Source organism: Cucurbita pepo, chromosome LG09, assembly GCF_002806865.2.
Source record: "Cucurbita pepo subsp. pepo cultivar mu-cu-16 chromosome LG09, ASM280686v2, whole genome shotgun sequence".
NCBI classification, from domain to species: domain Eukaryota; kingdom Viridiplantae; phylum Streptophyta; class Magnoliopsida; order Cucurbitales; family Cucurbitaceae; genus Cucurbita; species Cucurbita pepo.
In genome coordinates this window covers 9,182,739-9,210,445 of record NC_036646.1, presented here as the reverse complement: position 1 = coordinate 9,210,445, position 27,707 = coordinate 9,182,739, and the positions used below count along the sequence as shown (strand labels likewise).

At 38.6% G+C, this 27,707-nt stretch overlaps 5 protein-coding genes, 1 long non-coding RNA gene and 1 pseudogene across 12 annotated transcripts; 2 read left to right on the top strand and 5 right to left on the bottom strand.

The window, feature by feature from the left end:
* The first annotated feature begins 577 nt into the window (after positions 1–577).
* LOC111801755 lies at positions 578–16,123 on the top strand. 4 transcript variants are annotated; one of them, XR_002816182.1, is made up of 4 exons: positions 578–1,253; positions 1,340–1,509; positions 7,264–7,321; positions 8,748–8,834. XR_002816182.1 is itself a non-coding variant. In XM_023685898.1 (3 exons), the coding sequence occupies exons 1-2, from the start codon at positions 795–797 to the stop codon at positions 1,493–1,495; spliced, it is 615 nt and encodes a 204-aa protein (XP_023541666.1). In that variant the 5' UTR covers positions 578–794; the 3' UTR covers positions 1,496–1,509; positions 16,100–16,123. The 4 variants fall into 4 exon arrangements, 3 of the variants coding, with proteins under 3 accessions (XP_023541666.1, XP_023541665.1, XP_023541664.1); XM_023685898.1 differs by lacking the exons at positions 7,264–7,321; positions 8,748–8,834 and adding an exon at positions 16,100–16,123; XM_023685897.1 differs by lacking the exon at positions 7,264–7,321.
* On the bottom strand, positions 3,915–7,032 carry LOC111801753 (probable myosin-binding protein 5). Of its 3 annotated transcripts, none has more exons than XR_002816181.1 (4): positions 5,885–7,032; positions 4,692–5,582; positions 4,298–4,620; positions 3,915–4,219 (listed from the first exon to the last, which is right to left on the bottom strand). XR_002816181.1 is itself a non-coding variant. In XM_023685894.1 (4 exons), exons 1-3 carry the CDS (start codon positions 6,618–6,620, stop codon positions 4,496–4,498), a joined length of 1,752 nt encoding a protein of 583 aa, XP_023541662.1. In that variant the 5' UTR covers positions 6,621–7,032; the 3' UTR covers positions 3,915–4,399; positions 4,477–4,495. The 3 variants fall into 3 exon arrangements, 2 of the variants coding, with proteins under 2 accessions (XP_023541662.1, XP_023541661.1); XM_023685894.1 differs by having other exon boundaries at positions 3,915–4,399; positions 4,477–4,620; XM_023685893.1 differs by having other exon boundaries at positions 3,915–4,620.
* LOC111801754 (polynucleotide 5'-hydroxyl-kinase NOL9) lies at positions 7,835–11,371 on the bottom strand. Its single transcript, XM_023685895.1, has 10 exons — positions 11,171–11,371; positions 10,515–10,737; positions 10,281–10,378; positions 10,121–10,154; positions 9,676–9,845; positions 9,363–9,549; positions 9,029–9,209; positions 8,762–8,861; positions 8,420–8,547; positions 7,835–8,128 (listed from the first exon to the last, which is right to left on the bottom strand). Exons 2-10 carry the CDS (start codon positions 10,697–10,699, stop codon positions 8,075–8,077), a joined length of 1,137 nt encoding a protein of 378 aa, XP_023541663.1. The 5' UTR covers positions 10,700–10,737; positions 11,171–11,371; the 3' UTR covers positions 7,835–8,074.
* On the top strand, positions 12,876–14,070 carry LOC111801757. The gene is made up of 2 exons (XM_023685899.1): positions 12,876–13,147; positions 13,436–14,070. The coding sequence occupies exon 2, from the start codon at positions 13,438–13,440 to the stop codon at positions 13,921–13,923; it is 486 nt and encodes a 161-aa protein (XP_023541667.1). The 5' UTR covers positions 12,876–13,147; positions 13,436–13,437; the 3' UTR covers positions 13,924–14,070.
* On the bottom strand, positions 14,260–16,088 carry LOC111801758. Of its 2 annotated transcripts, XR_002816184.1 has the most exons (3): positions 15,633–16,088; positions 15,372–15,455; positions 14,260–15,298 (listed from the first exon to the last, which is right to left on the bottom strand). It is a non-coding gene; the product is annotated as an uncharacterized LOC111801758 (long non-coding RNA). The 2 variants fall into 2 exon arrangements; XR_002816183.1 differs by having other exon boundaries at positions 14,260–15,455.
* Positions 16,124–16,519: 396 nt separating the features above from the next.
* LOC111801752 (transcription factor MYB1R1-like) lies at positions 16,520–18,438 on the bottom strand. Its single transcript, XM_023685892.1, has 3 exons — positions 18,076–18,438; positions 17,551–17,759; positions 16,520–17,175 (listed from the first exon to the last, which is right to left on the bottom strand). The coding sequence occupies exons 1-3, from the start codon at positions 18,350–18,352 to the stop codon at positions 16,774–16,776; spliced, it is 888 nt and encodes a 295-aa protein (XP_023541660.1). The 5' UTR covers positions 18,353–18,438; the 3' UTR covers positions 16,520–16,773.
* Positions 18,439–22,241: 3,803 nt separating this feature from the next.
* Positions 22,242–27,707, bottom strand: LOC111801751 (annotated as a pseudogene).

The window sequence follows — 27,707 nt, the reverse complement described above, 5'->3', positions numbered from 1 at the left end:
ACCCAACCCAACTTGATTACACGTTACCATGCATTACTAAAATTGATTATAAACGATAAAGATTATTTTTTTAAAAGCAGAGTACGGTCAGGTTGTAGCCCTACTTTCAAACACACATACACACACATACAAAAACTCGTCCACAGAACGAACCAAATTTTCGATTTTACAAAAATTCAACCCAACCCCAATCGAAAAAAAAAAAAAAAAAAAAAAAAAAAAAANACTTTTATGACGGATTGAATGGTTCAATTTGGTCTCGTATTATTGAACATAAATGTAACAAAAAGTCGAATTCGATGGGTCTATAAACTCGTGGCTTGATCTACTAACGGTGGTTCGATTTCTACTGAAAAAATTAAACGATCTACGAAAATTTTATGTCTCTCATCTATTTTTTGAGTGAGTCGGATCATCTATCAGCCGAACACAATTCAAATATTATATAAAAAATATTAAGAAAAGAACAGGGGAGGTGAAGCTTATCAGAAGGAATGGCATCAATGAATGGGAGCTGCTTAGGGACAAAATCTGGGATTGAAAACGTGATTAGAACCTGATTAGAACATGATTAGAGGAATTAATTAAGCTAAGCTATTCAAATTCAACAAAGCTGTGTTGAATTCGAGGCAAGGGTTAGGTGTGATCAGTCAAACGCATCACGCAGTGGTATGAACACAGCACACACAATTTCACTATTCATTTCCTCATCCAAAAATGGCTTCCCATCTCTCTAAACCCCAAACATTCCCACCCTTTTCGTTTTTCATCTCCATTTCTCTCACAGATCTCCCATGGCGAAACCCTCCAGCCATCTCCCCAGCTTAGCCCCTCCTGATCCTGATTCAGTGGCTAATCCCCCCACATGCCCGAAGCTTGAATCTGCCATGGCTGCCGCTGCGGCTCCTAAGAGTGCAAACCCATCTCCCCTTATGGCTGTTTCTTCTATGATCAAATCAAAACCCCACCTCCAGAAATTTGCTAATGAAGAGAAGGAATTGAAAGGGCTTCAAAAGGGGCATCGCCCTGACAGTATGAGACCAACAGTGTCCTTACTTCGAAAGGGTGGAAGAACAAAGTCCTTTGCAGCTTCCCAAGTTGAATTGGCTGATATCTTTGCAAAGAACGGCATGAAAGTGGTATCAGTTGACATGCCACCGGCTATGCAGATTCATGCAGTGGATTATGCAAGAAAAGCTCATGACAGTATGGAGAAATTCACTTCCAAGGCTCTTGCTCTGTCTCTCAAGAGGGTAATTAGCTTAAGGTTCATGTGCAATGTTCAAGTTCTTGAATGATCAGCCAATAACTTTTATGGGTTTGTTTGTAATTCTTTCAGGAGTTTGATGGGGCCTATGGCCCGGTCTGGCACTGCATCGTGGGGACAAGTTTTGGGTCCTTTGTGACTCATTCAGTTGGTGGGTTCTTGTATCTAGCAATGGACCAAAAGCTGTATGTTCTATTGTTCAAAACCTCTGTACAAAGAGCTGATTGAAGTAGATGGCCAAGGTAAAAGAGACTGTTCATCCTAATACTTGTACATTTGTTCTGATAAGAAACACAGTAGCCATACAGTATATTCCTCCTATAATATGTTTAGGGATGTCTTATGAGCTGTTGATAGAGCAATTTTCATAGCAATTATTGAGGTTTAGTGATGGAATAACCCTTTTCTTTACGGCTCAAATACCGTATTTGGAGTGTATACACGTTATCTGTGAGATTCTATGTAGGTTGGAGAGGGAAACGAAGTATTCCTTATAAGGGTGTGGAAACCTTTCCCTAGTAGATGTGTTTTAGAATTGTGAGACTGATAATGATATGTAACGGGCCAAAGTGGACAATGTCTACTAGTGGTGGCTTTGGGCTGATACAAATGGTATTGGAGTTGGATATTAGGTGGTGTTCCAGCGAGGACGCTGGGCCCTCAAGGGGGTGGATTGTTAGATCCTACATCGAATGAAGAGGGGAACGAAGTATTCCTTATATGGGTGTGGAAACTTCTCCCTAGTAGATGTGTTTTAAAATTGTGTGGCTGATGATGATATGTAACGGGCCAAAGTGGACAATGTCTACTAGTGGTGACTTTGGGCTGATACAAATGGTATTGGAGTTGGATATTAGGTGGTGTTCCAGCGAGGACGCTGGGCCCTCAAGGGGGTGGATTGTTAGATCCTACATCGAATGAAGAGGGGAACGAAGTATTCCTTATATGGGTGTGGAAACTTCTCCCTAGTAGATGTGTTTTAAAATTGTGTGGCTGATGATGATATGTAACGGGCCAAAGTGGACAATGTCTACTAGTGGTGACTTTGGGCTGATACAAATGGTATTGGAGTTGGATATTAGGTGGTGTTCCAGCGAGGACGCTGGGCCCTCAAGGGGGTGGATTGTTAGATCCTACATCGGATGGAGAGGGGAACGAAGTATTTCTTATATGGGTGTGGAAACTTCTCCCTAGTAGATGTGTTTTAAAATCGTGTGGCTGATGACCATATGTAACGAGCCAAAGTGGACAATATCTGCTAGCGGTGGGATTGGGCTGTTACAATGTTGTTGACGTTGCCATATTTCATATGTAACTTAGTTATCTCTGCCTCGCTACGGGTCACGTCCATGTACGACTTTGTGAGAAGGGCGGTGGACAGAAATGACCATGTTTCAGCTTAAACACTGGGTCAGCCAAGTCTTATGGCAGGCCCACAGCGTTGATGTCTGATATTGGATGCAAATTCTTACGTGTGGATACTTATTTATAGCTCCTTATTTTGAAATTGGACTATTGTTATTGAGTTTGGTAGGAGGATGGGACCCTTAGTGAATATTAGGCTTCATTTGTTCAAAATTTGGCCGTGGACAAAAGTGTAAGCATTGTTAGTTGAAATGTAACCGTCCAAGCCCATCGCTAACAGATATTGTCCACTTTGACTCGTTACGTATCATGGTCAGCCTCACAGTTTTATAACGTGTCTGCTAGAGAGAGGTCTCCGCACCCTCCTTATAAGGAATGCTTTATTCCCCCTCTTCAACCGATGTGGGATCTCACAATCCACCCCCTTTGAGGGCCCAACGTCCTCGCTGGCACACCACTCGGTGCCTGGCTCTGATACCATTTGTAACAGCCCAAGCCCACCACTAGCAGATATTGTCCGCATTGGCCCATTAGCCATCAACCTCACAGTTTTAAAACGTGTCTACTAGGGAGAGGTTTCCATACATTGTTCCCCTCTCAAACCAATGTGGAATCTCACCATCCACCCTCCTTGGGGGCCCAACGTCCTTGCTGGCACACCGCCCTGTGCCTGGCTCTGATACCATTTGTAACAACCCAAGCCCACCACTAGCAGATATTGTCCGCTTTGGCCCATTAGCCATCAACCTCACAGTTTTAAAACGTGTCTACTAGGGAGAGGTTTCCATACATTGTTCCCCTCTCAAACCAATGTGGAATCTCACCATCCACCCTCCTTGGGGGCCCAACGTCCTTGCTGGCACACCGCCCTGTGCCTGGCTCTGATACCATTTGTAACAACCCAAGCCCACCACTAGCAGATATTGTCCGCTTTGGCCCATTAGCCATCAACCTCACAGTTTTAAAACGTGTCTACTAGGGAGAGGTTTCCATACCCTTATAAAGAATGCTTCGTTCCCTTCTCCAACCGACGTGGGATCTCACAATCCACCCCCTTGGGGGCCCAGCTTCCTCACTCGCACACCACCTAGTACCTGGCTCTGATACCATTTGTAAAAAACTCAATCCCACCGCTAACAAATATTGTCCACTTCGGCCCGTTAGCCGTCAACCTCACGATTTTAAAACGCAACTACTAGGGAGATGTTACCACACCCTTATAAGAACGCTTCGTTCCCCTCTTCAACCAACGTGAGATCTCACATGCTAGAACAATGAATGACAACGAAAATGATATCTATCTGCATTAGAAATGATTGGCCTCTTCCCCTTTCCAGTTTCCATTTAGCAAATGGGATGAAACCAATCAAAACTCCTGGCATATTGCTGTCGTTTTGATGAACTCTAAAGAACATTTTAGGGGAGGGGATAATAACTTTAAAAAAAAAACTCTTGAATCATACAACTCTAACAGTTTTGTCTCTCTGTCTTAAGGTTCTATAGGCCTTCTTCCTTCCCTTCTTTGCTTTTAACACCATTTCCACTCTACACCCATCGCCGACAGCTGACTATCTTGTAGCTCTGCAGCTGCAAATCCAAAACCAAACATCATCGTACTTAGACTTTGTCTGTTGATTAAAGAACAAATGAAAGAATGTCTCTTACCAGTGTCGAATAAATTAGCCGCTATCGAGCTTCATGAAGTTCTTGATATCTATAGTCAGCTTGTCATGCACAACACTATTTACATCCTACAAAGAAAAGAAACTGCAAGGAAAGAAAACACCCACCTAAATTCAAACTCTCTTTAGCTGAAACCCATCTAGAATTATCGAGTACTTTACCGATATGTGGAGTTAAGAATCACTGTTCTTGTCGACAAGGTTTCGAAGTTTCCTGCTTGGAGAATTCGTCATCTACTTCGAATACTCGTACCGTGTCGTTAAGATCCGTGAGTTGTTGGCTTAGTTCATAACCTCTTCCTTTTCCTGCAAGATTAGAAATCGAAGTCAATCTTCGCTTAGAACGTTTCGTGTTCGTCTTTGATATAACACTATACCTGTTGCTTCATCTACTTGATTCACACTTCCAGAGCTTGATTCATCAGAGGATAAGATGTTCTTCTTTCCCTTCTTCAAGCGGCCTAAAAGATATGTTTTTTCTCCTCTAAAGCTTCTCAATGGTTCATTCTGGGAGAATGGCAAAGCTATGCCATGGCTGTTCATACTTTCTTCTTTGATATTATGATCTTCGGCTAGCTTCAACGCCTCGAAATGGTTAAAACTTTGCTTGTTATTCTCTTTCCCTGTGATGCTAAATGGTGTACTACATTCAGAAGATAGACATGATTGTGACTTGAATTCTTGGTAATCTTCATCAGATAGTTCATCTTCTCCAAGATATCCATATTTGGCTCTGTAAGCTTCAAGTTCATTCTCTAGGCCCTTGATTTCTTCCTCTCTTTTAGCAAGCAAATCATTAGAAGCTTGCAAGGCTTCTTGGTCATACTCTGCTTGTTCTTCCATCATTCTTTGATATTGTAAAGCTTCCATTTGAACAGCTGCTTTCTCAGCTTGTAAACGAGTAATCATCGCCATTGCATTGTTTGCTGCAATGGCTGAAGCGCTTCTTTCTTCGTCGAGTTCCATGTATAACTCCATGAGTGATTTTCGATCGATTGGAACCTGTCTGTTCAAGCAATTCAAGATCGAATCATTGTCTCCTGTCCCCAACATGTCTGTCTCACATGTCTCTGCTGTTAGCTCTGTTCTTTCTGGTTGTGTTTTTTTTGGGATCCTAATCGCCCACCTGGGACTGTCGTTTACAGAATCTGTTAATGGGATACCAAAGAATTTGTTTCCTCTGCCAAAATGTGGTGTCCTGGAACTTTCATGAACTTCCTCTGTTTCAGGTAGCAATGGCGTTTTATCTGCTTTGATATCTTCCTTAACTGCATTCAAATGAATTCGGATACTAAAATTATACGGTATACGTGAAGGATGATGTCGAAAAAGAAAGTCGAGTCGTGTCGGTTTTTATGGTATGTTCGTAGGTTGGGTTGAATTGGGTTAGGTTAAGAGATTTTGTGAACGTTGATTCAAAGAATCAAGATTTTAGTTCATAAATTTTCAAAACATTGGTTTTTCAGGTTAGTTCAGTTAATCGACCTAGACGTTTGGTGTCGTAGGTTGGTATGTTTTGACATACTCAAAGTTATTGGGGGTGGATTGAAATTCAATAAATAAAACTTACATGGATGAGCATCGAGATTCCTTCCATGTAACCCTTCATCGTCTTCTACAAATTCTGGTTCACTATCAGATAACAGTTTGAGTTCGGTGTAACGAATATGTGGTATTTCCAACCCAGTAGGCTTCTCCTCATTTTTTAAATTGGAAAACGCTGCACGTGGTGAAGGTGCAGGCGCTTGCGAAAACGTACTCCCGTTTTTTCCTTTAGAATTCGACGATTTCACCTTTAATGGCTCCCCACAACACGAACAACAACAAAAATCCCCGCTGCCCTTCCCCATTGGTAAGCTCACAACCTGTTGGTTATCATCCTCGACGAAACACTCGAGATCCTTATGCAAAATCCCGACAAGGGATTTGTAGGTATCGCAATCAGATTCCTTCCCGGTTGCAAAAGATAGAAGACAAACCTCGCACATCTTTCGAATGTCGGAGAGTTTCTTATGGTTGTGACAAAATGCAAGTGACGAAATATCCTTCTTGTGACCTTCACAAATGGCATTGTTGTAGTAGAAATTGTCTGCGTTTTTACCGAGGAAAACATGGTCGATTCTAGTACAAAACAAACACGGGACTCTCAATTCGAAGAACTTAGCGAATTCATTGGCTAAAAATGAAACAAACCCATCAAGGAAAAGCAAAGCTATGAGAACCCATTCGAGGACTGCGCAAACTATGAAATGTGGGAACTTTCCGAGTTCTTGTTCTACGTAACGGGTGAAGGAACGAGAAGCCATGCTCGAGCTGGAAGAAAATGGGTTCGGATTCCGAGTTTTTTTTTTCTTTTTTTCTTTTTTTTTATGGAGATGAAAAGATCATGATCTTGGTGGGATGGACCAGACCTAGATCATGACCTTTTTTTTTCCTTTTCTTCCTTGTTTGTTGGGGGATTTTTGTGTGTGTTTTTTGTTTAGGATTGTCCTCTGTGTCTGAGTGTTTCTGGGTTGTGTTCTTCCAAGAGAGAGAGAGAGAGAGAGAGAGAGGCGACAGGGCAAAGCAAGAGGTTATGAGCTAAGTTAGGGGAAGGAGAGCCTTATTGGGATTTATGTCCGGTTTTTTTGGAGGAACCTGAGGTTGTCTTTCTTGACCATTTACCGGAAATAACGGTCATTCCTGCACTTCCCAACTAATACCGGTTAATTACAATTTTGACCTGCATTGCCACGTGTACATCTTTAACTTTTATTTTTTAATTTTAATTTTGAGTTTGCGTTATAAGTTTTAAAAGTTGATTGATTTATTATATCTAAAATTAAATTTTATGTTTTTAGGTTCAAACTTTGAATTTATAATTTTTTTTAAAAAAATGTAAAATTGGTCTAGGTCTTATTTGAAAGTTACTATCTATACAAGATGCAGTGTACATTTTTTTGTATGCAGGGGTGAATTGTGAGATCCTACGTCGGTTGGAAAAGGGAGCAAAACATTCGTTACAGAGGTGTGTAAACCTCTCTCTATTAGAGGCTTTTTAAAACCTGAGTAAAAACCCCAAAAGGGATAGAGGACAATATTTCCCTATTAGACCTGAGGAAAAACCTAAAGAGGACAATATTTGCTAAAGAGGACAATATTTGAGCGGTGGACTTCAGCGGTTACAAATGGTACGAGAGCTAGACACTAGGTGGATGCCAACATGAACGTTGGGCTCCCAATGGGGGTGAATAGTGAAATCCCACATCGATTAGGGAAGTGAATGAAACATTTTAAGGGGTGTGAAACCTCTCCCTACGCGTTTTAAAATCTCGAGGGAAAGATCAGAAAGGAAAGTCCAAAAGAACAATTTTTACTAACGACGGTCTTCGCTCCTAAAACAGTTCAAATTTTTCTCAAGAAAATGTCCGAGTTAATAAGAATCAGATGGATATCTAATTCTTCTCAAATTTTATAACTATTCTATTGCTCACTTGCTTCCAACTAACTTGTAGTTTGTAAAATAAAATCAAAGTGGGAATAAACAAATAAATTTTCCTTTTAGAGATCTCTCATATAACAATTTCCACTCCACAACCAGTTTTTTCCTCCTTGAGAAAACAAATTTGATGCGTCTAAAGGAACAAAAATGGCAGATTACTGTCATACATTTCTTGACAAATATATTTACAGAGAATGAACTATATATCAAAGAACAAAAAGAACTAATGCATTGAAGCAAGAACAAAAAGAACTAATGCATTGAAGCTCTGTAAATGCACTAGCTCGTGGGCAGAATGTTTGCAGACATGTAAGGAGATATGCATCCCTTAACCTGGAACAAAATTGCACAGAAGAAGTTTAGAACAATGTCAATATGATAGTAGACCTGACAAATTATGTAATTCAACCAGACTCAATCCCTTTGGACTTATGTTCATCGAGCTACAACAATCTTATCAACTTCACTATGCGCTTAAAAATTTTAAAACAACAAAAAGTGTCCCAGTTGCTACAGAGTTATGTACTGGGAAACAGCTGAACGATTTTGGAAAAAGAAATTGGAAACAATAATGGAATATGAAAAGAAGATGGGTAATAATTCACACAAGGATTTATTTATTACCTGCAACAAACAAGAGGGGATTTGGATAAAACCCTGTAAAAGAAGGTCAACCTTTTCCAATGTGCCATGGGGGATGGGTGTGATAACATATAGCAGACCTTTAGATGTATCAATGCCCCTAACGATTCCTGTTCCGTAAGATATTAGTTAGAGCATCAAATTCAACTACGTACGGAGTTCTGGGAAATGAATTTAAGGCCCGAAACAAGCAGATAACTCAAACGTTGATTCAACACTCTGACCTCTTGATTGAGAGTGTATATTTTATGCAAGTTGAGCTATACTCATGTTGATAAATAACTCAAAAAATATTGGTGGTACAATGTAGTAGAAGTAACCTACCAAGGCCAACACACCATGACAGATTTTCAGAAGTTTTGGAGGATTCAGCTAAGCCGACGATTGTCGCATTCAGACTATAGAAGATCTGATCGCTTGGGACCTAAGTGATAAATGAAGACATGATCAATACTGGTACGTTGTGTGCATGCAGGGGTGGTGGTTCAGTACGAGAAAGGTGCAACATTTGAATTAGTGATAAACATTGCTGATGTTCAATGGAAGGGAGAAAGAAGAAAGAAAATTGGTGAAGTTTCTTTTTGTACCAACCTGACAGTGTAGGTGTCTAATCTTAATGCTTGATATTGGAACTTGATAAGGAGGGTGAGATGCCAGTGCATGTGCAAGCTCTTTAATTGTGGTAATACTGCAATCTTTAGGAAAGCACTGTCTAAAATACGCCATTATACGCAAATCTCGCATGAGACTTGCATCCTTTTGTACTAATATCCTAACACAATGAAGGAAGAGATGTGAGAATATTATACTTTCATGTTTGAAGTCATTGTCTGAAATAAAACGTGTCGATGAAACAAAGGTTTATGGGAAACCTTTAACCTGCATAAATATATGCTTTTGAAATTAAAGATAGTAAAGAGCTTACGATCTATTAAACGCATCTTGCCGAGCAGAACGTATTTCTATTAGATTGGTTGACCCAAAATCTTCCTCCTCTTCTAGCCAAAATTCACCAGCCGGAAGGTTCTTACTTTCAGCAGATATATTTATTTTGACTACATATGATGGAGCAATGTATTTTAACATATCTACCAATATCTCGTAACCGACACCTGGGGCATTCGCAAATCGAAGTTAAATAAACAGGGAGAACGTAATACGTAACTTGTCGAAGACTTTTCAAAGCAAGAAAAAAAATGTTGAGTAAGACATATATACAATTCAAAAGAGTAGGATACCTTTCACCCAGCCAGGTGTATTAATAATAAGAGGCAATTCAATCTTTGCAAGTTCTTGAGTCTTGTTAATCGAATGGTACTCTTTGCGGTAATAATCGTACAAGCGACTTGCATAACTTAAATAAGCTGTTGGATCTCTTTTTGAGGATACATCACCAAAGAAAAAACATCTAAAAGAAGAACAAGGGAAAAGAAACACAGTGAGAAAACAGAATTCTTCATTATTTACAAATAGGAAAGGGGCATAAGATATAGTAAAATCATCCTTGGTTAAAAAATTAGAATAGGTTTTGACTTCGACAATCCTCAACACAAATCATATAGTCGAGTTACAGATATTCAATAACAGAAAACAAAAAGCAACATTAAAAAAGATGGATTCAACAGATGCAGATAGCAAATTACAATATCTATATATATATAGAATGAATTCAACACAATTTACCTCTCTGGCGTCTTTAGGCATGGAGTCGACAAATCTAGTTTCAAAAAACAAGAAGAAAAAAAATGATTTTCAGTCAAGAGAGACTACAATTGGGGAAAAATTTATTAACGTTCGGTACACGAGAATCTATCGACACTGCAAAGGACCTTAACGAAATAACCTGGCGTTAGTTTGTCGACCACGGTGAGGGACAGAAAACCCGGTGGAGTAAACTCAGGCTGTCCAACATCTGAATCCAGGTAAACCACTTTTTTATACCTGCAAGCAGAAATAAAAGAAAACCATATTGAGTAAAGCATTATCAACTCAAGGAAACATAGAGGTATCCAAAAAAAACCCATTTCCACATTTGAATTTTGAAATCATCAATAATTAAAAGAAGAACAAAGATAACCTTTGAAGGAAAACATTGAGAAGGTGGCGTGAGAAAGTACTTTTGCCACAGTTTTTGGCACCGCAGATAAGAACAACAGGAGGCGGCGAAGTTGGAGAATCAAAAACTATGGACTCTGCAGCCTCGGACCATTCTTCAGGTATGAAAATATTGGGAGAGTTTTCAAGTTCTAAAAGAGAAGACATGAATGGGGTTTTATTGAGTCTCCCTGAATCTCTAGCAACTGTAAGCAAATTCATCAATTTAGTCCACACTCACCATTATGAATACATACAAAGAGATAAACTAAACACAATGACATTCACTTGACTACCTTTAACAGTTCAAGAAGTGATTGATTCGTATTTTAATGAAAAAAAAAATGTCTAGATTCATGTTCTTATTTCCATACATTCAAAGGATCACAAATATACAAATATACAAATATAAACAAGTTTGACGTTGTTCGGCCAATCAAGCTAGAAACTAAACAAGAATAAGATGACTAATTCATGTCCGAATCAGAACAGCCAAATACAAACCAAGATAGTTTTTATCTTCGTTGCTATTCGACTATTGATATTAAAAAAGATACAAAAAAATCAAACAACGCTTCCATTCTTTCATTAGACAAGTTCTAATTGTGTTTTTCAAGTGAGAAGAAAGCCATAGAGCACCTGTAACAACAGACAGGGAGTATAAAATCAGTGGAAAAACCCTAGGAGGGAGGAGGCAGCGGGAGCACGAACGGAAGAAAGACAATGGAGGCGGCAGCAGCGAACAAGAAAGAGAGGCGGCGTCGACGCTAAGCTGCTGAAACGGAGGAGGAGGAGACGGCGTGAAGAAGAAGAAGTGGCGTGGAGCAGTTAGGTTTTCCTTTTTTTTCTTAATTTTTTTTTTTTTTTAATTTTATTTTACACGGTGTGTTTATCTTTGTTTTTTCTTAAGAAAAAATGAGCTGATATTAAAAAATAGCAACAATAATGATAAAAATAATAATAGTAATAAAACGAGTGAGGTTCTCATATGACCCGATGACTCGAACAACTTAAACAATTCAACTAAAATTATATAAGAATCGAGAGATGTCGTGATACAACTGAGGAGAACGGTGCATCATCTATACACCAAGAAGAGTTGGCAAGATTTATTAAGATATGATATTTGGAGAATATATTTTAATAATTAGTTACGGAGTATATCTTATATATCAGTAATCATTTTTTTTTTTTTTTTTTTTTTTTTTTTTTTTTTTTTTTTTTTTTTTTTTTTTTTTTTNTTTTTTTTTTTTTTAGAATTGTTAGATATTTTATCATAAGATTTGATGAGCAGTTTATTTTATCTTTTAACAGATTTAGTTAGTTATATATTTTTTCGGTCTTTTAAGTATTAGTTGATAGTTTGTATCCTATTATTTAAACGATGGTAAACATTAATGAAGATCATACTTTCGATCCAAATTCCATTTCTATTTCTCATTCTTAACAAGATTGATAAACTAAGATGCAAATAACACAAGCATCGATATCTTCGGGAGTATCAATGAAGTTAACTCATGAGTCAATTCTCAATAAGAGTTTCGACGAGTTGTAAAGGTGGATGACATTCTAATGCTCGTAGATATCATAAAGCACCAATGATATTCGATAGCCCGTGGTTGACACGAAATTTGTCAATCATGTCCTAGTAAGCATTTTAAATATCTCGTAAGTCTTTGTTTGTTTAGTTTTGCTTTCGGTTAGCACTATAATGCTTTGAGAAGTGTTGGCAAGTTCAAATCACGTGGTAGGTTCTAAGTCGAGCATTTTAGGGTTGTTTTAATCTAACTAATTGAACACATCTCGGTGAAGCTTTAGATTAATGTAGCAACATGTGAACCGTGTTGTTGAGAATTAAAATGATGCAATATTGGACACAAGGAACCTCAACGGTTGAGCCATAGAACTTGTTCTATAGTAGAAGCAAGTCGGGTAGAGTTACAAATGACGTGAACCTTGGTTGAGGATGAAAAAAACCTCGTCTAATATCCAACAAAGCCACGAACAAGTGCAAAAAAGCACGTTGGAGCTTAAATTTTTCTTTAAGTTCGTCAGCACTACAGAGTTGGAAGAGCACGAAGCTTACACCAATAAGCTTATGGCTTTAGCTGAATCAAATATTCAACCATAAAATACTTTTATTAGTTCACTTTGGAGAGATTTGAACCTCTGATCTCTAAATCAAGACATGTTCATAAATTAGTTTGTAGATCCCACATTGGTTAGAGAGGGGAACAAAACATTCATTATAAGAGTGCAAAACCTCTTCCTAATAGACACGTTTTAAAATCAAGAGGCTAACGGAGATACATAATGGGCCAAAGCGGACAATATCTATTAGCGGTAGGCTTGAACTGTTACAAATGATATCTCATCAGTCGGCGCAAGACACTGGTCGAAGTAGGGCTAGACCCTTTTCATAATAGACACGTTTTAAGACTGTAAGACTAACGACGATACTTAACAGGCAAAAGTGAACATTATTGACCAACAGTGGCTTAAACCGTTACAAATGCATATAAAGCTAGAACCAAGAAGAAAGAGACCGAAAAAAAGAGGAAGAAGAAAGACCTGATTTGACATCGCGGCATCCATATCCATTATCATATTGCTAAGGTAACCATCAGTCTCCCATGGATTCTTCTTCTTTCTCATCCCTGCACTCATAGATTATGTAGAGTTCTTAGCAAGTGAGAAAGGGATCTATCCACTTGCAAAAGCCCTAAATTATTCTTTGAAAATTTGAACATGGAATCTCCCTTCTAACCAATCTATCCAAACTTAGAACTATGATTTCACTCATCTCTCACTCTCCTCAAAAGCAAAGAATCTCAAAAACATTGCTTATTATACTATAAATACAACACAACTTCATCTCTGTTTCTTCATTCCAATCAATTACAGCTATGATCGGTAAAGAAAGAAGATCGAGCGAATCGCTCTGCGAGAAATCCATGCTATTGGTAGCGAATTTAATCAAGCTTTCCAGCTCTATTTCTTTCGCCAAAACCGCCAATGAAGTAACTGCTGGATCTAGGGCGGCAGTGCGGCAATCGCGAGGAAATCCGGCGACGACGCCTCTGATTCCAGGAAGTAGACGGTTGCAGGAGCCGCAGAGCCGTGCGAAGCCGATCTACGTGACGAAGCCAGGCGGAGGAGGCTTCCAAATCGGCCATGGATCGCCTAGGTATTCGTCGCCGTCGTCGCCGTCGCCTTCTTCGTATTTGATTCGCGAAGAGAGCGATTTTATTGAGGCGAATGTGGATGGTTGGGCGTCTGAATACATAGAGAAAGTTCATAAGAACAGGAAGAATTTGGATGAATCGACGGCGAAGAAGCCATATCCAATCGCTGAAAGTCGCCTTCGTAGAGCCTCCTCTGCTCGGAACTAACCAGATTTTGGGGGGAAAATTATATATATATATAGACATATATATATATATTCTCTAAATTTTATCCCTGTGAATTAATGTCTAAGCGCTACTTCATTTGGTTTACTAAACAATAAATTCAAAGTAATTTTGATGAATTAAAAAATATGTAATCAACAAGTAGAAGATCGGATCATCGACCATCGACCATCAACATATAGTATTTCTCTCTCGTACTTCATTGCCACTTCTCGAAGCATCGGAAGGGAAGTCGGGAAATACCAACGCAGGGTTAATTTCGTTGACTACTCATTTTTTTGCCTCCTGTTCGTATCCTAACTCGAGAAGACGTTAATAGACTGTTTCAAACTCATTTGGTGTGATTCATAGGAAAAAAACGAAAAACGCTAAGTAATCCAATAGATTGACGAAAAAAAAAAACATATGATTGATACACAGTTGTCCTTGTCATTCTTTCTCTTGGCCTCCCCCAAACAAATACAGCTCCCCACCAATAAAAAAGGTGAGCGCCCCTCTCCTTATCGGTCGAGCTGCATCGCTCCTTCCCCTCGGCTCCTTATCGGTTGAGTTATATCGCTCCTTCCCCTCGGCTCCTTATCGGTTGAGTTATATCGCTCCTTCCCTCGGCTCCTTATCGGTTGAGTTATATCGCTCCTTCCCCTCGGCTCCTTACCGGTCGAGCTGCACTGCTCCTTCCCCTCGGCTCCTTATCGGTCGAGCTATACAGTTCCTTCCCCTCGGCTCCTTATTTGTCGAGCTGCACCGCTCCTTCCCCTCGGCTCCTTATCGACGAGCTGCACCGCTCCTTCCCCTCGACTCCTTATCAGTCGAGTTGCATTGCTCCTTCTCCTCAGGTCCTTATCAGTCGAGCTGCATTGCTCTTTCCCCTCAGCTCCTTATTGATCGAGATGCACTGCTCTTTTCCCTCGGCTCCTTATCGGTCGAGCTTTACCACTCCTTCCCCTTGGCTCCTTATCGGTCGAGCTGTACCACTCCTTCCCCTTGGCTCCTTATCGGTCGAGCTGTACCACTCCTTCCCCTTGGCTCCTTATCGGTCGAGCCAATAAAAAAGGTGACTGTCCCTCTCCTTATCGGTCGAGCTGCATCGCTCCTTCCCCTCGGCTCCTTATCGGTTGAGTTGTATCACTCCTTCCCCTCAGCTCCTTATCGGTTGAGCTGCATCGCTCCTTCCCCTCGTCTCCTTATCAATTGAGTTGTTGTATCGCTCCTTCCCCTTGGCTCCTTATCAGTCGAGCTGCACTGCTCTTTTCCCTCAGCTCCTTCTCGGTCGAGCTGCACCGCTCCTTCTCCTCGACTCCCTTATTGGTCGAGCTGCACCGCTCCTTCCCCACGGATACATCGCTTTAGCAAAAGACTAAGGAAATGGATCAGAATAATATTCATTTAAATGTAAAGATGGTTAAAATGGAAAGTGGAAAAAGAGATACCTAACTTTTGAGTGTTATCCAAGTATTGAGCAACCACATAAGAATGGCATCCCCTTTTGTTGAGAATCCATAGAACCTAAAAAGCTAGAAATTCAAGAAAACCACACTATTGGTATTACTTAATCAAAGCTATAAAAGTTCCCAAAGTAATGCGCATCAGAATTAGATCCCACTTTTTAATTATTCACATATTTTTGCATGTGCCTTCTACATATTTACATTGTATTAAATGGTAACTTTTTGCTATTTAATAACACTTACTTTGATCTAAAAAAAACAAAAAAAACTCGTATGGTCGGTTGGCTCGTGAGATTAGAAGTTGGCCCGATACCTATAGGATACATATACATGAAGAGTCAAAATAAAGTCTAAAAGATCAAATCAAACCAAGAACGAAACAAGATTATTTCCTCAGTACTAATACATTTCTTGATCAAAGACTATGTAGCGAGGAGAAGAAAACCAATATTGTGAGATCCCATGTTGGTTCGAGATGAGAACAAAACATTTCTTATAAGAGTGAAAAAACCTCTCCTTAGTAGACGCTTTTTAAAATCGTAAGGCGGATGAAGATACGCAACGGACCAAAGCCGACAATATCTACTAGCAGTGGACTTAGGTTGTTACAAATGGAATCAAAGCTATATACTAGGCGGTGTATCAACGAGAATGTTGGGCCAAGTTATTACAAAAGGTATCAAAGTTAGTGAGAACACAAGGCCCCCTAGGGGTGGATTGTGAGATCACACATTAGTTGGAGAGGGAACCGAACATAACATTCCTTACAAGGGTGTGAAAACCTCTCCCTAATAGACATGTTTTAAAATCGTGAGGTTGACGACAATACGTAACGGGTCAAAGCGGACAATATTTACAAATATGTTTACGAAAACCTAGAAATGAAACTTTGAGCAACATATGAGATAAAATCTGGCATTGGAAGAGAATGAGCTTCACATATAAGTAAAATGACAGTACAACCACCTTGACCCACAAAAGAGGATCAAATGCTATCCACAATCACAAGATGCACCAAACCTAATCTAATAAAAGATAGAGAAATATGAGGCATGAGGCATCTACATCACAATCTCCAGATCAAACTTGATATTTTCCCTAATTCAAAACACTCCAAGGCCACACAAAGATACTGAAAAAGCCAAGACGTTATCATTAAGCAGTAGAGAGCAGAGACAGCTTGTTAGGTTCAGTTATACAGACAAACACCAAATGAACAACAATCCAAACAAAGAAAACAACAAGCCACAGCAGTTCTATCTCTTCTCTTAGCTCCTTTTTTTGGGGGGTTGGGGAAAGGGATATACAACTACAACAAACAACTTTAGTTAGTGGCCTAATCACTTTGTCTCCAGATCATTATACCATACCATTCAAAGTGATTTTAAGAAACACTGATAATGTTATCCCCGCTGCTCATTCTTGAGATTCCTGGGAAATCAGGGTGTTTTGATGAAGAATTGGCAGAGTTTGAAGGCAAAGAAAGGTTAAGAGAAAGAGCTCCAGATTTTAATGCCGACTTCGAATTCGAGTTAATGTTGGGTGTGGTTGGATTGAGTGGCAAAATTTCAGCAGCAAGGTCAAGGTTTTCTTGCCTAAGTGTGAGATTTTCGATTGGATTTGGCACAGGTAAAACTGCAGGGCAAACAGATAGAGGAAAAGTTGGCATCGGATGATGATATCCATTTATGTTGCACGTTTCAGGCGGTGGAGGTGGCAATAAGGATTGCAATTTGGAGGAATTATCTTGAAGTTGAATTTGGTGTTCTTCAGCAGCCACCTTTACCTAATGAACCCAGATAAAGAATTATAAGTAAAGATCGATTTGGAATTGCACTTATTGAAGTATACTATCATTAGAATCCCAAAACTACTATTCATATCCCTTTGCTACTCGAAGTGGTGGTTTTCTTTGTTATTGTGGGTTAAAAAATGCAAGAACAAAGGAGCAAATTCCAAAAGGAGATTGGCCAAGAAATTTCACTATCTGTTTGTTGAAATCCTGATTCACCTACCCAAATGAATACACTATTTCAACTGAAAATCTCAGTTTGGAACCCTAAGGAATCAAACAACAGAGTGCAAAATACTTGAAAACCAATCCATGGATTCTTCTCACCATCTAAACAGAAGTCATAAATTTAGTAAAGATGAGAGTTACCGTATCCGTGGTGATATCAAAGAGGCTGGATCTACGGCGGCGACGATTTAGGTTGCTTCGGCGTAGAAAGTATTTTTGAGCGTGGCTAGCCACCTGAGTGGGGGTTCGAGTTTTAACGAAATTCCTTGAAATTCCTCTCCAATCCCCTTTCCCTACTTTCTGCAATCCCAGCAAGAAAAGTTTGTGCTCTTCCTCCGTCCATGGTACTCCTGGGAATCATCCACAAACAAACTTCCCAAAATTAGCTTCAAATACCGAATAAATTCAACTAATCTATACGATTCCAAAGTAAACCTAGCAAAAATTCTCAATCTATTAAGTGAGAACCTGCCAACTATCAAAACTTCCCAAAAAAATCAATCGAATGTTTGTTAGTGTTTTACAGGAACTACTCAGACGAATCGCAAATAGTATTTCAAAATCACTTGATTATCATCATCATCTTCATCGCACTATTGATACGATTATATTTAACCTGGCGAAAAAAGTAAAGAAACGACAAGAAAAACAGGGAACGAATCGAACCTCGCTTGCGTTCACGATTCCCACCAGAATTGGGAACGGCATCGTCCGCAGAAGCATAACCAGCAGCCGAATCTTCCTTCCTCTCAGCGGCGGAGATATTACCCTTACTATTACCGCCGTTATCATCATTGGAAACCGCAGGAGGATGCTGATACTGAGAGAGATTGTTCATACTGACGCTCTTCCTCATCGGGTCCACCACGACTCTAACTCCGAACAACATGATTTCCTTGGTATCGCCGCCGGAGACGGCGGAATCAGGAACGTCGGTCGTCATCGGCAACTTCGACGACGCAGTACAATTTTCAGAAAAGGAAAAAGAAACCCACCGAAATTAAACAACAATATCAAGACAAGTGGTGCATTGAATTATGCTTTATATATATATATATATGCGGCTGTGACAATCATGGGAGTGAGTGTCTATGTAACACGTGGCACTTTCTGGTTGGCTTTCATTTTTTGTGTATTTCCTATTATCTAATTATCACTCCTCCTTTGAAATATGAACAAGCTATGGATAATATTTATTTATTATTATTATTATTATTATTATTTTGCAAATAACGCTAATTTCCTTTTTTTTATTTTAATTGATTATTATTTTTTTTTTAAAGATAAATAATGCTTTTATTTATATTTTTTAAAAATCTAAAAAAATCGTATTTACCCGATATTAAAATTATTTAACGAATTTATTAGATTTAATTTTAAATTTGATGCCTAATAAAACCTAAACTGGGCATCTCATCAGCAGGATTGAATACCCTGATCGAATCATAGTTCAAGCCTCTCGTCCTGGACAAATAGGAGACGTGGGTCACCACAGGTCGCACGACAGAAGAACACCCAAGATAAAAACGCACAGCCCTCGATTTTAGTTTAAAATTTAAAGGGTATACCTGTAATTTAACATTACTATCGAATTCACTATTTTACGAGCAAAACGAGTCGGGTTAAAGTTATTTGGATGGAAAAAAGAAACCTAGGAATGTAAAAAGATTGGAAAATGAAGGAATTGAAAGAATGGGGCAATTGAGGGTATCAACATTCAACAATATATGGTTCAAATCTTTACACAAACCCCAAGGTGAGATGTGTGGGGACAAAGCATTAAAAAACTATATCACATCACATGTACAAACAAAATAATATTTGCACATTTGCCCTTTACTTTTACTTAAATTGCTATGTAACCCCTCGTGTCGATGAAAATTTCCGACCGTGGGGTTTGAATTGTTGCAAATTGAAAAGTATAGGGACTAACTTTAAAAAGATTTTGAAAAGGGTGTTCATATGATCGGATAATTCGACCTCGACTATCCAACTCAAACCATAAAAATTGGGTTATTTCTGAATTTTTGAAAAATCGAAAATTTGGCTCAGTTTGTTGGTTGACATTTTAGTTGTCGGGTCAACTCGACCAACTTGAAAATAAGGTTACAACTCAACCCAATCATAAAAATATTTAATGTTTGTAATTGATGTTAGTGATAGGTTGTGTTTGTAACTATTTGATATTTGAACTTTATGAAATTTTAGTTACTAATGTAATATGTATTATAGAATAAGTAGGTTCGGTTGGATAGTGTTGTGAACTCAATTCAGGTTGTTCGAGTCACCAATTGTGAGAACACACATCAGTTAGAAAGGGGAACGAAACATTCCTTATAAGGGTATGGAAACCTCTCCCTCTACGCGTTTTAAAACCTTAAAGAAAGCCCAAAAGAAAAACTCCAAAGAAGACAAAGCGGTGGGTTTGGGCTCTTACACCAACTCAACCAACTTGAAATTTTGGGTTAGTTCCAAAAACGCCATTTCCATCTTCAGCAGTGGGTCTGGGCTATTACACTAACCCAACCAACTCGAAATTTTGGATCGGTTCCAAAAACACCCTTCCCATCTTCAGCAGTGGGTCTGGGCTATTACACCAACCCAACTAACTCGAAATTTTGGGTTAGTTCCAAAAACGCCCTTTCCATCTTCAGTAGTGGGTTTGGGCTATTACACCAACCCAACCAACTCGAAATTCTGGGTTAATTCCAAAAACGCCATTTCCATCTTCAGCAGTGGATCTGGGCTATTACACCAACCCAACCAACTCGAAATTTTTGGTTAGTTCCAAAAACGCCCTTTCTATCTTCAATAGTGGGTCTGGGCTGTTACACCAACCCAACAAACTCGAAATTTTGGGTCGGTTCCAAAAATGCCCTTTCCATCTTCTCGGCCTCACTATAAAAAACGCCAATAAAAAAACATTTTTTTTGGTATGATTTAAATATGAACCGTTGAGTAAGCATATTCGTTTTTGGTGTATTCAAAAAGCAAATAAGAAAGAAAGAAGAAGAAGAAGAAGCTTTTTGTTACATTATGTTCTTTAATGTTGTTGGAATTGCTTTAGTAATCTAAAGCTTTTTAATGGTGGTGTGCTTCTTGGAGGATAAACCAAGATAAGGTCTTGTGGGGTTCATCTACCATATTCACCACTCCTTCCCTCCCTCTCTCTCTCCTACACCTATTATCCTAAATATTTGACCTCGATTCTACGACGACACGTGATGGAGGAGTGGAAAAGAGAAGAGAACGAGCCAATTACAACCGATTATCTTTTATCAAACCACAAACAAGATAGAAATGTATAAAAACTTCGCCCGTATTTGATTTATTTTAGTCTATATATTTTCGAAAACGCTTAAAATTAGTTTTTCGTCACTTCAGTAAATTTTAAAATTAGTATTTATTACTTGTAAAATAATAATAAATATTTATTTGAACCCCATAGAAACTTTAAAAATAAATAATAATAATAATAATTTTAACATTTTTTTAGGGTTTTTATTTAATTTGCTTATTTAAATTTCCGAGTTAAAAAAGGGTTTTATTTTTAAAAATTAATAATAATAATTGAAATTTTTTTTGTCTCATTTGAAAATTTATTTTAAAAAAAAAAAGACAAAATATGTCCTTTCATATCTATTTAATTTTCCCCTTTTCATATTTCTTTTTCTAATCCACTTATTATGTTTCTTAGTGTCTAAGAAAGTATACAAAAACAAATACAAAGGATATAGAATAATTTTAATCCAATGTTTAGTTCTAAACTTTAAGGTTTAGGTTTAATTTTACTATACACGAGATAAAAGGATAACCTCTCTGTACGTATCTATGAAGTTTTAATGTCTTCAAAAAATTATACAAAGAAGAATGTAAAATTTTAACTATGTATTTGACGGCTGTTCGATATCTATCTAATTAAATAAACAATAAACGAATTCACAAGAGAAATGACTAAAAATACCCGAGTTAGGATTTACTCTTTTAGTAAGCTTATAAGAATGCTAATAAAGCGTATAAAGAGAAATACTTGGAGGTAGAAAAGAAAAACCTTAACGAGCGCGAATAAATGGTAATGTGTGAAATTATTTATAATTAATGCTATTGCAAATTCAACGACTAAAATGTGCAGACTTAGGAAAAGAGTTTATGGATCAATAATCCATACATGATTACATTGTATTGAATTAAATATATGTGTAGTAGAATATGCAACATTAATTCATCTGTACTAAAATGTGCATATAGACCTAAGAAATTTTTAATGGGATCAATAATTGTAAATACAAATACAAATAAACAAATTGATAAAAGTGACGTCGTGGATAACTTCTATTGTGCACTTATAATTGTAATTAGATGTGTTAGATGAACACGACTCTCTACAATAGTATGATATTGTCTACTTTGAACATAAGCTCTTATGGCTTTGCTTTGGACTTCCCCGAAAAAACAGAGATATATTCCTTACTTATAAACCCATGATCATTCTCTAAATTAGTTGATGTAACACCTACCCTCGAACAAAGTACGCCTCCCCTTAATCGAGGCTCGACTCCTTTTCTTTTGGAGTTTTAGTCATTTTTTACGATGCCTTCGAGGAGCCTCCTTTTGGAGTCCTTTGTTCGACATTTGAGGATTCTATTGACATGACTAAATTTAGGGCATGACTCTTATACCATATTAGATGAACACAACTCTCCACCGTGTATGATATTGTCTACTTTGAGCATAAACTCTCATGACTTTGCTTTGGGCGGGTTCTATTGTCATAGCATATTTAAAAATATGAGTATTTTAGAATCTAAAGATCAATTTGTTGAGCAAAAAAATGAGTAATCTTAACTTATCTATGTAAAATGAACCAAATTCACCGATGAAAAATGTCAATTTGAGAGTATAATTACCTGTCACCATTTAATGAATCAATCAAAAACTCTTCATCTTCTCCAGCAACTCACACCATTTGAAACTCTCCCGTTAGTTTGATTTCCCTCTGCAACTTCAAAAAAATTATTGAAAGACAAAAAAAATTATATATTAATGGATCAACAAAAGTTTACTCAATTGGAGAAGGGAACAAAGTATTCTTTATAACGGCATAAAAACCTCTCTCTAGCAAACACATTTTAAAATCATGAGGCTGAAGACGATATATAACAGACTAAACAGACAATATCGGCTAGTAGTAGGCTTCGACTCTTAGATTAAAAAGTGTGGTTAATAATTTTTCATTCAAAAGTTTTTCATTTTCCTAGCAGTAGTCAAAATCATATCTTAAGGAGAAAAAAAAGATAGGAGAGAAAATGAATAAGGCATCTTCAGGAAATGTGTGTGTGGGCAAGCGTGAAAGAGGAACATCCCATCAAAGAGTACTTTTTTTAAGGATCTTTTCTACTTTCTTCTTTCTTCCATTTCATATCTTAAAAAAGAATATAAGAAACCACAGATGTGACCTTTCCAATCAATAAATCTCTCTACGGATACACGCCCAAGAGTTATGTAATATTCATGTAAAAAAAAGAATAGTTTTTCTTTCTAATATCGATAAATAAATAAATAAATACATAGAAACAAACGGGGCTAGCAGATATTGTTCTCTTTCTGTTTTCTATTTTTTATTTTCTCTTTTGGGTTTTCACATCTGCTAGAGAGAGGTTTTTAAACTCTTATAAATAATGTTTTGTCTTCCTTTCTAACCAATATAAGATCTTATAATCCACCCCCATTTGGAGCCAGCGTCTTTGCTGGCGCTCGTTCCTTTCTCTGATCGATGTGGGATCTCACATCGCATCTCCCTGATTAATTCAGAGAGATTTAAACCAATGGTCTAATGATTACCTATAAACGGTTTTTTCCAATAAAGAATATTCACATCGCATCTCCCTGATTAGTTCAGAGAGATTTAAACCGTTGGTCTAATGATTACCTATAAACGGCTTTTTTTCAATAAAGAATATTAATTCTACAGCTACAGAAGTACTAACCTCTTTCTTATGCATGCATCTTCTTCCCTTAATTCAACACTGAATTATCACGATCAATGTTGCAAGAAAACTCCGCCATCACCTGAATGGTGTGATGAAATCATTTGGTGAGTTCTTTCCAAACTCAAAAGAGCTGATATTGGCGCTGTGGATCACATCCTACCAATTAAAATGGGAGGGGATGGATTCCAAGACTTGAAAACTAGATGCTCAGCTCGGTAGGAACTACGGACTTCCACATTGGTATGATACTGTCCACTTTGAGCATAAGTTAGAGTGGTTTTACTTTTGGTTTCTCCAAAAGACCTCATACCAATCGAGATGTATTCCTTACTTATAAACTCATGATCAACCTCTTAATTAGCCGACGTGGGACTCCTCTCCCAACAATCCTCAACAAAGCCTTGTATTTCTGTAACGGTCTAGATCCACCGCTAGCAGACATTGTTCTTTTTGGACTTTCTCGTTCAAACCTCCCCTCAAGGCTTTTTAAAACACGTATACTAGGGGAGGTTTCCATACCCTTATAAAATGTGTTTTGTTCTCCTCCCCAACCAATGTGGGACATCACAATCCACCCCCCTTCGGGGCCAGCGTCCTCACTGGCACTCTTTCCTTTCTCCAATCGATGTGGGACCCCCGTCTAATCCACCCCCCTTTGGGGCCCGTCCTTACTAGGACACCGTCTCGTATCTACCCCTTTGGGGAACAGCCTCCTCGCTGGCACATAATCCAGTGTCTAGCTCTAATACCATTTGTAATGGCCCAAATCCACTTCTAGCAGATATTGTCCTCTTTGGACTTTCCCTTTCGGACTTCCTCTCAAGGTTTTTAAAACGTGTCCGCCATGGGAGGTTTCCATACCCTCATAAAGGGTGTTTTGTTCTTCTCCCAACCAATGTGGGACATCATAATTTCCTTCGGACGGTTGAGGTCTGAGCTCAGTTCCTGTCCTATAACTTGATTTAGAATCAACATCTTTGTACTTGTGATCTATACTAGATCTGGATATCTTTGCTTCTGGAAGATTTAGAGGGGAATGATTTAGAGTAATAATTTCACCAGACATACGAATTAGTATAAACTCAAGCACAGGTATCAGCCAGCCAGCATGGAAGAAAAGACGATTCCAATTTTACCTGTGCACATCCACAGACCACACGAGATTGTTTTTGCGGAAAATTTCAGGCAAAAGGCCTCGTTTTGTTGCTTCAGTGAGAACCCTTGCAGCACGCCCTTTCTGTCCAAGCCACCAAAGTGCTTCTAACAGTGTATTGTAAAATCTCATTCCCAATCCACACCCTTGAGCATTAAGTTTGTCAAAAACATATTCAACCATTATCGTAGTCTCCCTTGATCATCTGGCCAATGACTTGATGAACACTGGATACCCTGTTTGTAATCGTCTCATCAAGTAATTCACAGGCATCATCCCACCTGGAAAGAAGGGACTATGAGATGTAATGATAAAACCATATATTTCTTAAAATGGTCCAACTCTGATAGTTAATTAGTGATAATTGCTGGAGAAATCATCTAAGAAAAATGTCGACAATGAGGAAACAAATGATGTTCTTACAAGGTAAGAGTTAACAACCGATGACAACTGACAAACTCTTCCTATAACTCTAACTTGGTATAAAATGACCATTGACTTCATGGTCCATACAATGAGTTCCTTTTTTGCACATGGCAAGGTCATGATCATGTTGCATGATATAGGGATTTTAAGGAAGAAGAATTTTTTCGAGACAAAACAGACTATTCTGAGGACCTTACAACATTAACAGAAAAGGGAAAGTGAAGGATGTTTATCTAACTGTCGTCCATTAACAATTCCCCCTCAAAATCTCTAAAATGCTCCAACCATCTCTGTATCTATATCGGCCCAAGCCACCGCTAGTAGATATTGTCTTCTTTGACTTTCCCTTTCGGGCTTTTCCTCAAGGTTTTTAAAACGCGTAAGCTAGGGAGAGGTTTCCACACTCTTATAAAGAATGTTTTGTTCTCCTCCCCAACCGATGTGGGATCTCTCAATCTCATATAACTACACATTTTCTAAGTAACCAGCCTTCAAGGCGTGACAGATTTCTGTATAGAATAAAATTATGATAGACTGAATCATGAGCACAAAATTTGTTTAAGAGAAAGGTACCCTGAACAGTCTATATCAATTGGAAATAAAACTAAGAAAACATGAGTTAATAATGAACATAACTTTCATAGACAAATACCACACACACACACACATACACACAGTAATTATTACCGGTCATTCTTGGCATAAACTGCCAGCATCATGCAGTAGCATAATACACTAGGTAATATTCCTGAAGCTTTAATCTCATGAAACTGCTCCTTGCTCTCATCAACAAGACCTGCAAAGCAATAAACACCTAAAACTGCCTCAAGGGCCTTCTCAATGGGTTCACATCTCAGCTTTTCCATCTCAACAAAGGACTTTATAGCTTCTTCAAACTTACCACTTTGCCTATAACCTTCAACAATACCACTAAATGAATTCACATTCCTTGAATTGCCGGATTCTCTCATTCTCAACAAGATTGCTTCAAACTCCATGTACAGTCCACCTCTAGCAAATGAGTGAATTAGCGAATTGTAGGTATCAACAGTTGACTTATTTCCCACTTCGTTCATTGTGTTAAATGCAACAAGAGCTTCATCATACAATGCAGCACGTCCATAAGCTTCAAACAGTCCACTATACGCATTAGAACTTGGAACTATTCCTTTCTCATTCATGCGAAGTAAAATTTTCTTGGCATCCTCATGCAACCCTCCCTTTCCACAAGCAAATACTATGTTTCGATATTTGGGTCAATCTTTTCATCCAGAAAGTCATGAAACAAAGCTACAACCTCCTTGAAGTATCCACCCTCTCCAAATACTCGTATGAGAATGTTGTAAGTAGTTGCATCTGGCTCAGCACTACTCTCTTTCATTTCAAGGAAAAGCTCTCGAACATCATCATACCTCCCATGCTTCCCATATAGATTCAACAGAATGCTGTAAGTTGACGAATTTGGCACGCATCCTGCTGCTTGCATCTGCTTAAACACATCCATTGATCTCCTTAATCGACGCTGATTTTCATATGCCTCTATTCACACATTGTTGGATGATATGTCAGGCATATAACCTTCGGACTCCATTTCTTTTAGCAAAACATAGCAACTTTCTCGAGCTTACCCAGTTTTTCAAATGTTAGAACTATAAACTGTATGTTGTTATCTCCGGGACGATCCCTCCCTCTATCATAGTTTTGAAGACCATCACTGCCTCATCACCTAAACCGCGGGCAGCACATGCACTAAGCAAAGTATTTTAAGTAACCAGATCAGGTTGAACCCCTTCATGCCTCATCTCGGCAAACAGTCCCAACAGTCCCTCGCAATCTAAATCACCTCTAGCACATGCATTTATCACGGTATTGTAAGTCAATATATTAGGCGACACTCTCTCTCTCTCTCTTCATCCTTTCAAGAAGTGCGAGTGAGGTTTCGTACTGACCATTGCACCCGTAGGCATTTATCAAAGCGGTATAAGAAAACATGCTACGTATCACGCCCTGGCTCGCCATTTCATCGAATATCTCGCTACAGTTCTCTAGCAATCCTTTGCGCCCGAGAAAGCTGATCACGATGGCATAGATGTACTCGTTCGGCTTGCACCATATCTGACGCTGCGTGTATTAAAGAGGCGTAAAGAGCTTTGCCAATCGCCGCACGCCGCGAATTCCTTAAAATCCAAGCTGAAGTCATTGAGTGAGAGCCTATTCTTGAAGATATCAAGACAACGAGCTATGCTACCTCGTGGCGGTTTCAACATCATAGCTGTACTCGCCCGTCTAAAAAATTACCGACATATTCCCAAGAACAAGATCCTTCGGCTTCGCCCGGCACTTCCCCGCATCGGAGGACAATCTCCAGTCATCTGAAAAAAAATCTACGGCGAACATTGAAATTGTAAATATTCGAGAGAAATGGAAGTTGATGAGACTCTAAATACCGTTTCGGAAAAGTCGATGAACTTCAAAAGGGTTTCAGCACGGACAAATACGGCGAGAGCGCCATTAGAAACTAGTTCTCATTAGCGAATCGGAATTTCCCAATCGTAATTGTTTTCCTACAAGATGAAGAACAGTTAACGAACAACGAAGAACAGATTGAGATAACAACCAGTGAAAATTCCACATCCAGTTTCTCCGATTCGCTAATCGATTTCACAGTGGACTCGCAGCAGCGAAGAACAACGAGCGGGAGCGGGAAGCGGGAGCAGATGAGAGCTGAA

Excerpts from the sequence above, each read along its gene's own strand:
- LOC111801755 (XM_023685898.1), top strand. The coding sequence starts at position 795 with ATGGCGAAACCCTCCAGCCATCTCCCCAGCTTAGCCCCTCCTGATCCT. Across the intron at positions 1,254-1,339 it reads TTGCTCTGTCTCTCAAGAGG|GAGTTTGATGGGGCCTATGG; the intron begins GTAATTAGCTTA and ends TAATTCTTTCAG.
- LOC111801753 (XM_023685893.1), bottom strand. The coding sequence starts at position 6,620 with ATGGCTTCTCGTTCCTTCACCCGTTACGTAGAACAAGAACTCGGAAAG. Across the intron at positions 5,583-5,884 it reads GAATCTCGATGCTCATCCAT|TTAAGGAAGATATCAAAGCA; the intron begins GTAAGTTTTATT and ends ATTTGAATGCAG. Across the intron at positions 4,621-4,691 it reads TCAAGTAGATGAAGCAACAG|GAAAAGGAAGAGGTTATGAA; the intron begins GTATAGTGTTAT and ends CTAATCTTGCAG.
- LOC111801754 (XM_023685895.1), bottom strand. The coding sequence starts at position 10,699 with ATGTCTTCTCTTTTAGAACTTGAAAACTCTCCCAATATTTTCATACCT. Across the intron at positions 9,210-9,362 it reads CAAGATGCGTTTAATAGATC|GATATTAGTACAAAAGGATG; the intron begins GTAAGCTCTTTA and ends TCATTGTGTTAG. Across the intron at positions 8,862-9,028 it reads TTAGACACCTACACTGTCAG|GTCCCAAGCGATCAGATCTT; the intron begins GTTGGTACAAAA and ends TTTATCACTTAG.
- LOC111801757 (XM_023685899.1), top strand. The coding sequence starts at position 13,438 with ATGATCGGTAAAGAAAGAAGATCGAGCGAATCGCTCTGCGAGAAATCC.
- LOC111801752 (XM_023685892.1), bottom strand. The coding sequence starts at position 18,352 with ATGACGACCGACGTTCCTGATTCCGCCGTCTCCGGCGGCGATACCAAG. Across the intron at positions 17,760-18,075 it reads GAATCGTGAACGCAAGCGAG|GAGTACCATGGACGGAGGAA; the intron begins GTTCGATTCGTT and ends GATGATTCCCAG. Across the intron at positions 17,176-17,550 it reads TTGATATCACCACGGATACG|GTAAAGGTGGCTGCTGAAGA; the intron begins GTAACTCTCATC and ends TGGGTTCATTAG.